A 12,117-nucleotide genomic window follows, 5' to 3' on the forward strand; every position below is an offset into this window, starting at 1 on the left:
TTGCTGATTGGCTCGTCCACTTTACAGTTTCTGCTATAAAGCCCTCCCAGGGCTTGAGGCCAGACGGTCCCGCAGAACGAAATGAAATGTGAGTTCACGTGACCGGCTGGTTTACCAGACAGGCTACAGGCAGGGCAGGTTAACAGCCAGCTGTTGCTGTGCTGCTGTGTTGTGATCCTCCACTCCATGCCCCTCACCAGCAGAGCCATCTCTCCTGATGATGTCATCACACTCCTCCTTCCCCAGGGGTTGTTCCAGTCGAAAGGGGGACCTCAGTCTTGCTGTGATGCTGCCTTTGTTGTTGCTCAGCTTGGCTTTTGGTAGAGGAAAAGGCCCGTCCACCGCTTTGAGCACCTTTTGACCCTGAATCTGCCCGCTGAAGTGTCCTTGAGCACCTCTGTCACCTTCACTATAGAGAACTTTCAGCTGGGGCGATCGCTGCCCTCTTGCAGGTCCACAGCTTATGACAACAATGGCTGAGAACAGCTGTTCTAGATGTAGCTGACCTCTGACCTCTCTGGAAGCAGGGAAGCGGCTGTGATCACAGCATCAGTCTGCTATGTTGTCTCCCTCCCCGTGCAGCGGTTCGTATAGGCTACAGTAGCACACACCTGAACTCTGTCTTCATCACATCTCCATCATCACTGTGTTGTGTTGTGTGTGTGTGTGTGTGTGTTTGTTGTTCCTTCTTTGAGGACTTTGCTGACCTGTTTTTCTCTCCACCAATTGGTGGAGAGATGTGACCTATTTATATCAGTGCTTTGCCACTTCCTGCTTCATTCTGATGAAGGTTGCATGGACAGAAATGTAATTCATACAATAAATCTACTGGGAGCAAATCTCTGTTGCTGTTTTGTTTGTCTTGCACCTGCTCAGTGCTCTACTTTTCTTTATTGATATTTTCATTATCCCCTCTCCTTACTTCCTCAATATATATTTCTTTTATATATAACTTTATTTTTTTCAAAATGTGAAACACCATACTGATATAATAGTCAAAAATAATAACAAAGATGATAATAATAATGGCAATGATAATAACAACAACAATAGTACAATAATTAAGACATGGCAAATATCAAAAAGAAAAGGACATCAACACTTGGGTAGGGAGAGAACACACACCCATGCATACTGTCACACATTCACTCACTCAGCCTCCCTCTTGCCCCCCCCCCCCACACACACACACAAACACACACAACCCCAATATATTTCTTATGTGACTGTTTTGTGGTGTCGTTTGCAAATAATCCACACCCAGTTTCAATGTTTTAGTGGTTTTATTGTATTGTTGTTTTATCATCTTAACACTATTCTGTGGCTGAGGTGGATATGAAAGGTGAACACACATTTCTGAATGTTACAGCTCATTTGAAAAGATGTGAAGTTATTTTTTATATTACAAATCTGCATGTATTTACAAAGGTGTGTGTGGATCCGGGCGGGGTCAAAGGTCACCACCCGAGCACCATCAAGAAGACGTATGAAAACTTGAGCAGAACTGAATAAATTACAAAAACAAAACAACAGAAAATGCATGGCTTCAGATTCTGTCCATAAGCCTACTACACTCCTGTCATGATGTGATAGAAAAAGGCACAAATTACATTTTCAATTTGTGTAAAAATATAAAGCATGTCTTTTATATAGTCGCACAGTACTGTGAATGTTTTGCGCGAGTCCAGTCACCGCCAGCCAACAGCTATCATGATTTGACAGTTGATTGAACAAACTACCATACAACCCCTGCTCTCTCTCTCTCTCTTTCTAGTCTCTAAATGCTTTCGGCGCTGCGTTCAAAACAACTCACAACAGGGAGCGGGTCTTAAGTTTCCTGCACCTCTGCAACCTTCCAACTGGAGCTTTCGTGATGCATTCACATGCTAGTAGGAAAGACAGACATCCGGGATTTCCAAGTCGGTTGCTAAACAGCATTGCTTTCACATGCTATTCTGTCAGAAAAATAAATCAAACCCGGAAAACAAATGACACACAAACCTGGACTTCTTGCAGCTTAACCAGCTAATTTACCGAACTTCAAATTCCATTTTTACAATATATCTGAAGGCACGTGAATGCAGCATCGGACCTCCAATCCAAAGTGAATAAAGACAGACATTTATAGAAAGGTCTTGCAATCATATCTGATTTCACCTGGTGGCACACATTAGTCATTAGTCATCAAAAGTGCAGGAGTGGGTCTGACTCCTTCATTCCACAAGTCTTCAAAGTCAAAGTTGATGGGGGGTTGGAGTTTACAAGAAAAATTCTGTTTATTATAACTTAAGTTCGGGAACAAGACCACGCCTCAAGCTCACATTCAACTTCCGGCTCCACCCTACTTATTATACACGCCTACCATGACCTCTCCCTCTCTCGCATGTCTCAGTTCTCTCATCCCATCCTCCCAACCCCCTCGCTCTTCTCCTTCAGTACAGGAACCAGGGGGTTATGATGGAGTCAAGAAGAGTCCCCATCAGCGACGATGGAGCCAAGAAGCGACCCCATCATCAGCGGAGGCTGTACCCCCACCCTGACTCTCCATTCCCTGGTTCCTCGAGACAACCATCAACCCAGACTCATTCGACCTGACCCCCCGGCCCCGCGATCATCCCCAGTCTCTAAGCACTATCCATCCCTCCCCTCCATCATCCTTACATCCCATTACCCTCCATCCCTATCATTCATTCATTCATCTCTGCTCCCTCGATCCTTCCATCCCTCCTCCCTCGACCCCTATAATCAATTAATCATTTCAACATATTTGATTGTGGTGTGGTCTGAGTTAGTGAACAAAGCATTTTAGATGATGTGAGAGCAGCTTTTGAACCTTCCAGTTACCATAAAACAGACAATTCAGCATGAACGTTTCATCTCAGCCAGAATACAGCAGACATGAGTAAAAAAAAAAAAACTGTGTGGTTGTCAGGCTTAAACCTGGGACTTTCTACACATTGCACATTGTACAGTACTTCATCTTACAGTACAGTTGACATTCTTCATTTTGCTAATTGAGTCTGGGGGAAGCACAGAGGCATTGTTTCCAGTTACAACACAGCATTGAATCCTTTATATCTGTTGATTTGGAGAGTCCAGTCACATGGGGGGAGTTTTGTGGTCATCCTGGGGTACTGCAAGGCACCCTTGCACTCCCCCGTCCCGGCAGAAAGTGCGCCGTCTCTTTGTGCCCCTGGCCTCTCAGGGGTTATAAGCTCCCAGTGGCGTTCCTGGCCAGCGCCCAGTCGGGGAACTCGGTGAGGTTGAAGAGCGGGACGCCCCACGTGGTGATGGCCAACATCACCACCGCTACGCCGATCAAGTTCACCCCAAAACCAGCTTTCACCTGGAGACCACGACACCGAGGAGAGAGCGGGGAGTAAGGCACGGATAGATCCATGTAAATGAATCAGAATAGACAAAATGGAACTATGGTGTTCTGTGGAGACCTCGAGTTAAAGTCACACAAGTCACACGCACATGGTACTTACCTAGAATGGAGCATGTTAGCATGGAGCTTACTCTCACTCAACACAATGTATACCAAATTGTTAGCATGGACGACTAGGGGAAACTATCTTCTATCTATAATCTATCTATCTATCTATCTATCTATCTATCTATCTATATATATATATATATATATATATATATATATATATATATATATATATATATATATATATATATATAGATAGATAGATAGATAGATAGATAGATAGATATATGCCGGAGAGACGGCAACCCGGTACGGGATGGGATTAGCACCCCATCTTGGCTCTCTCGTGAGGGAGAAATCCACAAACGCTACGGATTAGCCTCCTGAAAATCTGCGCAAGATCGGCGCGGCCTGGGGTCCTCCAGGCTAGAGCGAGGTGCTCGACGCAGGTAAATGACGTGCAGCGCACAGGCCCTCTTGAGGCGTCCTTGAGGCATCCCTTCAGCCTCTGGATTGCCTTTGACATGAGGGGGGTCTGGTGAGACGAAGGAGGAGCACGGCCGGGAGAAACCCACAGAGCCTAGATCCTCCATGCACCGAAGGGCCAATACTGCGGCGTAGCACTAGCTCTATTGCAGCGGATTGGGTTCTCTTTTACCCCTCCCGCGGGCAACGTTGCAGATAGAGTAGTAAGGCTGATCCGTAGCGGCTTCTGGGACGTGAGTCGGGGTCTTAATTGGCCTCGGCTGGGTCTACTGGGCGAGGGTGTATGATGTTGACAGACCCGAAACACCTTACGACCCCAGATAACATCACTGATGACACGTCCTAGCGCATGCGGCAGTAGTGTATTTGAGAATGAAAAAAAAAATATATATATATATATACAGGTGCAGCTCAAAGAATTAGAATATCGTGAAAAAGTGCAATATTTTTTGTCACTCATTTCAGAAAGTGAAACTCATATATTATACAGATTAACACATTCACTGCCAGCCGTTTTTTTTTTACTGTAGGTAGGTTCTGCCAGAGGGTTTTTTTGAGGATTCTGGCTCATCTTTCAAGACCCGAGGATTCTTTTCTGCTAAGATTTTGTGAACACACAATATCTCAAAAGAACTAATAGAATGTGTGCTTTCTCTGTCTAAAAGAGTTAGTTTGTAGAGTTAGTAGTTATGTAAGCATTAGCAGTTGAATACAGCATGGTTTCAGCGTCAGAAAAATTATTCAGAGATAAACGGCTTTTTGTGAAATTCGATAGAACAGTCACTTTAACCATTCATTTTTGGCATCAGTAAGACGTCAGACATCTAAACAATAGTTTTGAACAGTAATTTCCTCCATAACAGCAGGAAACCCCCCTCTGCTTCCAACTCCTCCCTCCGTGTGTGTCTTCTTGGCTGCAGCGGCCGTGTCACAAGCTCGTTTCTGTTGCTGTAACCTCGCGTCACCAGTCTCATTGCTTCGCTGCTGCTGTGCCTGTCTGCGCGGCCGCTCTTTGAGGAAGTCTGGATGGACTCGCTCGTTACTTGGAGTTTTGGTTGAGAGCTTTGATGAAGCTTTTGCGATTCTGGTCATATTTATGCTGCGTGTTTCAAAGTGTGTTCCACCCGTAATCTATTATGCAAATTTGCAATCCCGCACCGCCAGCAATCAGCGCGAAAACGAAAGCGTTTTCGCCAATCCATTTTCATGAGAATGGCTTCGAGGAAGCCATTCTCATGAAAATGCTTGCCTTCCTCTAGTCAGGAGAGCACTGTCGCCACTTAGTGGGTCGGTGGAATGGGTTGTAAACGTTCGGTGGTTCCAATAATTATATAAGAGATGTAAAAGGGTTAGATGCACATCCCACGGTCAAAAAAAAAATAATAATTTTTTTGACGGAGTAATACGTCATTGGCAGTGAACGTGTTAATTACACATAGAGTGAAATATTTCAAGCCTTTATTTCTTGTAATTTTGATGATTATGGCCTACATATAATGAAAACCCTAAATCAGTGTCTCAGAAAATTAGAATATTGTGAAAAAGTGTGAAAAAGTTGAAAATTGGAAACTCATGGTGTCACACCCTAATCAGCTAATTTACTCAAACCACCTGCAAAGGTTTCCTGACCCTTTAAATGGTCAGTCTGGTTCAGTAGGCTACACAATCATGGGGAAGACTGCTGACTTGACAGTTGTCCAGAAGACAGTCATTGACACCCTCCACAAGGAGGGTAAGCCACAAAAGGTCATTGCTAAAGAAGCTGGTTGTTCACAGAGTGCTGTATCCAAGCATATTCATAGAAAGTTGAGTGGAAGGAAAAAGTGTGGTAGGAAAAGGTGCACAAGTAACAGGGATAACCACAGCCTTGAGAGGATTGTCAGGCAAAATCCATTGAAGAATGTGGGGGAGCATCACAAGGAGTGGACTGAGACTGGAGTCAGCGCATCAAGAGCCACTACGCACAGACCAATCCAGGACATGGGCTACAAATGTAGCATTCCTCGTGTCAAGCCACTCCTGAACCAGAGACAACGTCAGAAGCGTCTTACCTGGGCTAAGGAGAAAAACAACTGGACTGTAGTGGTCCAAAGTCCTCTTTTCAGATGAAAGTAAATTTTGCATTTCATTTGGAAATCAAGGTCCCAGAGTCTGGAGGAAGAGTGGAGGCACACAATCCACATTGCTTGAAGTCCAGTGTGAAGTTTCCACAGTCAGTGATGATTTGGGGTGCCATGTCATCTGCTGGTGTTGGTCCACTGTGTTTTCTGAAGTCCACAGTCAACGCAGCCATCTACCAGGACATTTTAGAGCACTTCAGGCTTCCTTCTGCTGACAAGCTTTATGGAGATGCTGATTTCATTTTCCAGCAGGACTTGGCACCTGCCCACACTGCCAAAAGTACCAAAAGCTGGTTCAATGACCATGGTATTACTGTGCTTGATTGGCCAGCAAACTCGCCTGACCTGAACCCCATCGAGAATCTATGGGGTTTTGTCAAGAGGAAGATGAAAGACACCAGACCCAACAATGCAGATGACCTGAAGGCTGCTATCAAAGCAACCTGGGCTTCCATCACACCTCAGCAGTGCCACAGGCTGATCGCCTCCATGCCACGCCGCATTGATGCAGTAATTCATACAAAAGGAGGCCCAACCAAGTATTGAGTGCATGGAAATTAACTTTTATTTATTTATTTTTATTTTATTGATTTATTGATGTAATATTCTAATTTTCTGAGACACTGATTTAGGGTTTTCATTATATGTAGGCCATAATCATCAAAATTACAAGAAATAAAGGCTTGAAATATTTCACTCTATGTGTAATTAATCTGTATAATATATGAGTTTCACTTTCTGAAATGAGTGACAAAAAATATTTTTCACGATATTCTAATTCTTTGAGCTGCACCTGTATATATATATTTAATGTTTTTTTTTTTACACGTTTTATATTTAAGGTTCAATTTATCACTTCCAATTCAACCCTGCCCATACCAACCTGACACACTAAATAATGGGCTAATAATAATAATATCTGTAATAATTTGGGCAAACATGGCGGATGTACAGAGTCACAATTAGAGAGAACGGGACTCTTTCTTCTACTTCTTGGAAGAACTGATTGGAAGAACTGATAACAACAGGCCAATTTTCACATAAGATCTTGCAACTTTAAGTTTGACTGTCAAGAGTTAAGAAATGAAAACTGTGGTCTGTGGCCTGTGGTCGCTATTACACAACACATCTCTGACACGCAGGCTGTTTGATGCTGCAGGTGCAGCGAGACAGTGTGTGTTGTGTTATTATGACTCTTTGGCTGTGTGTGTGTGTGTGTGTGTGTGTGTGTGTGTGCGTGTGCGTGTGTGTGTGTCTGTCTGTGTGTGCGCCTATGTGTGCGTGCGCGTGTTGTACCATGTCGCTGATCTGCACGTGGCCGTAACTGAAGACGATGGCGTTGGGGGGGTTCCCCACTGGAAGCATGACCCCAAACGACACACACATGGTGGCGGGAATGAGAGTGTGGAGGGGGTTGATCTGGAGCGTCTCTGACTGGAGGAGAGAGAGGTTAGAGAGAGAGATTTATGTGAAAATGTCTCAAATTATTACTTAAAGGGGGACTAACCCCCTAGATATGTATTAGAACAGTGATTTGAAAATACCTATGGAAAAAACCAAGAAATGACATATGCTCTTGTCTATACTGGACTCTTTGGCTGTGTTGAAGTCCAGATTTTTTTTTGGAAATCGACGCCATTACAGTTTGCCTACTGCCTCAAAAATAATTTATTTGAGAGGGGCCATATCTGTATAAATATCAGCAACTAGCCAACGCTGGTGGCCTGTTTGGAAAGAGCTTTGCTCAAAATGGTTGAAAGTTATATCAATTTGGTAATTCAGTGGCGAACTAGAAATTTAATTATTTTTCTGCATGTAACTCTATGGAAACTACTCAAACTACGTTACGGGAGCAAAGTGACATGGGCTCGTTAACAGCAGCACACCCACAATAGGACAAACCTCTCGCTCTGGGGTAACACAATGCGAGATTTCTCCACGTAATTCCCTCGTCTAACTAGAGATAAACCGCGCAATGAAATCCGTTTTTAATTTGCGTTTTGGGGGTTTTCGTGATTCTTGATGAAATTTACAGCACCTATGATTTTTCCTCATAGGGCGCAGAGCAGGACAGAGCTCTTCTCCTCCTCGGAGCACACACACACAGACAGAGCCAGTTGCTCTGCTCTGTCTGAAAGCCCCCGCCTCTCACTGCTGCTGTGTGCAGTGTGCGCGCGCCCCGCGCGTGCATGAGCGAGCAGAGCAGACTCTCCCGTTTGACTGGCCGAGAGAAAGTGCTTCCAATGAAATGTCAGACTGTGCACAGAGAGCACTGGAGAAAGTGCTCCAGACAGCAAAACACACACACAGCGAGTCAACCCCCCCCCCCCTCGTTGCTTGTACACAGTGACGATATTACAGCAGCCGATTTGTTTAGACCAGCTTTGTCACGTTGTCACGTCGTAGTATAGCGTTATATTTTACATGTGCGCTAAACTGCGACGCTATTTGTTTGCGGAAATATCAGACTGCTCTCTGCTCTAGAGCACAGAGAGCCCAGCTGCTGCTGCGCGCGGCCGCGCGCCCCCGGAGCTTGAGGCTCGTCCATGAGGTTACAGTACGACTCTCTCCTGCCCGCTCCCACCTGCCTGGGCTTGAGACAGTGCTTCCAACTCGGACTGATAATATAAACATCATCATTCGAGCTTATTCAGGTAAGATATTAATAAAGTAGTGACACATTCAGCGGGAAACTAACTATAATTAAGACATGTGCCAACTTTGACAACGTTTGGTTCAGTATTTTAAGAGCAAACTTCAATAAGAATAGGCTTGGAGTTCTGAGGAGCTGAAAGGGTACAGGGGGGGTAGGGGAGTAATTATCTTGAAATCCCATAGTCTTTGGGTCACCGTGACGTAACGACGTGTCAAATATCCCATTCATTTGAGAAAAAAAAAAAAGCAGTCTTTGACCCTAAGAGGGCGCTTATGCCAGATATGCTGCTGAAAAATGATACAAATGGTAAAATGGCAACAGTTTGGTGTCAAATGTGGAAATTCTGACCAGAATTCTTCACACATCACCCCCAAAGTCATATATATTGGTTAAAAGCTGAAAAAAGTGTTTTGGAGGTTAGTTCTCCTTTAAACACCCCATGAGACAGCATCTTCACTTCCTTGATTTGATGTACTAGCGGAATACCCGTCCAAGGGTGAAATCTCCATAGAGATGTCAAAATCCTGATTTTCTACCCCCCCCCCCCCCACACACACACACACACACACACACTTTTTCACTGCCAAAATCATGGATGTGGGCTGACATTACTGTTTTTCAGAGGCTGTAGCAGGCTCATTTCTAAACCTAGAGACCTAAGAGAATAGTATCATATGAAAGTAGAAGACCTCAGTACCTCATTGGTACCAACCATGTCAGGCTAGCTTGTCGGGAAGGGGTCTAAATAATGCTCCAAATTTAGGCTAGATTTTGGCGAGGGAAAAACGGGCATAGCCATTTTCAAAGGGGGCCCTTGACCTCTCACCTCAAGATATCTGAATAAGAATGGGTTCTATGGGTACCCATGAGTCTCCTCTTTACAGACAGCCCCACTTTATGCTAATTTCATGCAAAAACAAATACATAAAGAAAATGTCTGCATACTGGAGACCCCAAACAGTCTTAGAATTGCATAAATTGGGTATGACTGTAAAGCTGAGACTCTTGTGGATTCAATGAGCCCAATTGTATTCATGTGTGATGATGTCCTCATAGTAGCCATTTAATTGTAGTGAGTAGGGTTGGCACGATGGACGATGGCATCGACCATCGTGATGGGCCGACCCCCCATCGACCTCTGAGCCTTCTACATCGGATCATCGTAATTAATTATCTGTTCGAATTAAAATTGTGCCGTTTTAATAATAAAAAAGGCCAAGTCCACTTACCGTGACGCGCGGGGGACGCGCCGGCGGCAGTAAACAAGCGCGCCCAGTTCAGTTCAGGGAAGCCTCCTCCTCCCCCTCCTCCTCCCCCTCCTCCGCTCCACTGCTTCTCTGAACTGGGTGCGATTGTTTAATGTCGCCGGGTCGTCCCCAGCGAGTGAGAAGTCGGCTGTGTTGTGAAAACGTTTTAAGACAAAGAAGAAACTTCACGTTCTTTCCTGTTTTCAACCCAAAGTGAGTACAAGTCTTCAACTGTGAATTTAACTCGCCTGTTTCCAAAGTGAAAGTTGGAGTCGCTCCATACTAGATACAGCAGCTGCGTTTCTCTAGCCATTTATCCTAAACTCTCTCTAGGTTCAAAAGCCCACGCGAATCTAACGTTATATCAGCCAGTAATTCAGTCAGTTTTCTGCCAGCTAGTTAAATTCAACATACACACACGTTGTTGGTGAGGATCTGTAACGTTAACGTTATTTGTTTTGCGCTGTTCAAATTGCTGGTAGTGACAGCCACTGCCCACTTCAGTCGCCTGGCTCTGTGCTGTAGCACAGAGCAGAGGCTAATATCCAAGCCCGCTGGTATCATAGAGCTCAGCTGTCCTGTGTTGTTAACGTGAACGCATTGCAGCGGCTAGCCAAATGGAATCACAGCAACGCTGCGACTTAATAAATGATTAATTATTCCCCCCACCCCCACCCGCGACGATGCCATCGTCCAAAACGATGCTTCACTGTAAAACAATCACGATGGGTATTTTCATGACATCGCACAACCCTAGTAGTGAGACAATCGAAAGGTGACCTCACTGTATAAAATGAGCTATTGTGACCTCTAGGCATTCAGGGGATGTATGGCTTTCATAGGTATATTGACAATACGGGGGTTTCTGAGCAATTTCCAGAACAGAATTTCTCACCAATTTCAGAGAAAGACAATTCTTTGATACCAAATCACAGCATGGATTTTTCTATGGTGTTCCCTATGGTGTTCTATGTTGTTAGAGCAGGGAAAGGGAGGAGGTGGAGAGGGAGAGGTAGGAAGAGAGCAGGGGAAGAGGAGTGAGAGCAGAACAGACAGGATATACTGGGGCTTGGCGATACGGTCATAAATAGTCACAGGGGAGCAGTAAAACTTAGCAATCAAGTTATGTATTATAGTTACCAGGCGATATGAGCCACTAAATAGACAACAAATGATTAATCTGACATGTATTGCCTCAGCCCTAGGGCATACAGCAGCTACTCAATCTGCCTGGCCATCCTGCTGCAGCAGCCGGGGCAGCAGCGGCCGAGGCCAAGGTAGCAGCGGCACACTTGAACCGGCAGCAGAGCGGCCAGGCCAAATGATCAACAGCTCAGACAATCTGACTTCTTTAGCCATTAACCGTAAAGAACTAGCACACAAGGAATCTAACTAATCTACAGCCTAGTCTGCCCTGGCCTACTCTAATCTAATCTTAGCCTGAACACTATAAACAATCAAAAGGTCCAGCTCAGAGGTTTCCAAAAGTGGGAGGTGGGCCTCCCCAGGGGGCTCAAACAGTTTAAGGGGAGGCTCAGTGAGTGATTTATTTGAGTTATTTGAGTTATATTCTTTTTCTGTAATTTGAAGAAGAGTGAAGGCAGGTTTTTTCCATGGAGCTTTTTCTGAGAGGAGGCCCATGGTCTCAGACTTTGGAATCGTCTGGTCTAGCTAATCTACAGCCTACAGTTAGGCTGTAGCTAATCTATAGCCTAGCCTAAGCTATTCTGACCTACCGGCATCCCTCAACCAATGATGGAGAGCACCGATGCCCCCCACCCCGGCCCCCGCCCCCACACCCATAAGGCGTCAGAGCGAAGGCCGGGCCGAGACACACCGGAACCCCCCTCCCCTGTGTGTGTGTGTGTGTGTGTGTGTGTGTGTGTGTGTGTAGTACCAGTGCAGACAGGATGGGCAGGAAGACGGTGAGAGTGGCTGGGTTGGAGGCGAACTCTGTGACGGCCGACACCAGCAGGCAGGCGAGCAGTGTGACGGCCCAGGGAGGGAGGCCGCTCATCGGCTCCAGCTGCATGCCGATCCACGCCGACAGGCCTGAGACCTGCGCGCGCGCACACACACACACACACACACACACACACACACACTCACACACACGCATGCACACACACACTCACACACACATGCATGCACGTGCGCACACACACACAC

General features: G+C 45.4%; 1 protein-coding gene across 1 annotated transcript in view; it reads right to left on the reverse strand.

The window, feature by feature from the left end:
* Positions 1–3,208: 3,208 nt before the first annotated feature.
* Positions 3,209–12,117, reverse strand: part of slc13a4 (solute carrier family 13 member 4) — a gene marked incomplete at both ends in the record, with an annotated part of 56,156 nt that continues 47,247 nt past the window's right edge. Inside the window, 3 exons of the mRNA XM_083657128.1 lie at positions 3,209–3,346; positions 7,342–7,479; positions 11,846–12,007. Of these exons, the coding sequence (XP_083513254.1) occupies positions 3,209–3,346; positions 7,342–7,479; positions 11,846–12,007 (438 nt within the window). The remainder of the gene's footprint in view (positions 3,347–7,341; positions 7,480–11,845; positions 12,008–12,117) is intronic.

Source organism: Poromitra crassiceps (assembly GCF_964638095.1).
Source record: "Poromitra crassiceps genome assembly, chromosome: 2".
Classification (NCBI taxonomy): domain Eukaryota; kingdom Metazoa; phylum Chordata; class Actinopteri; order Beryciformes; family Melamphaidae; genus Poromitra; species Poromitra crassiceps.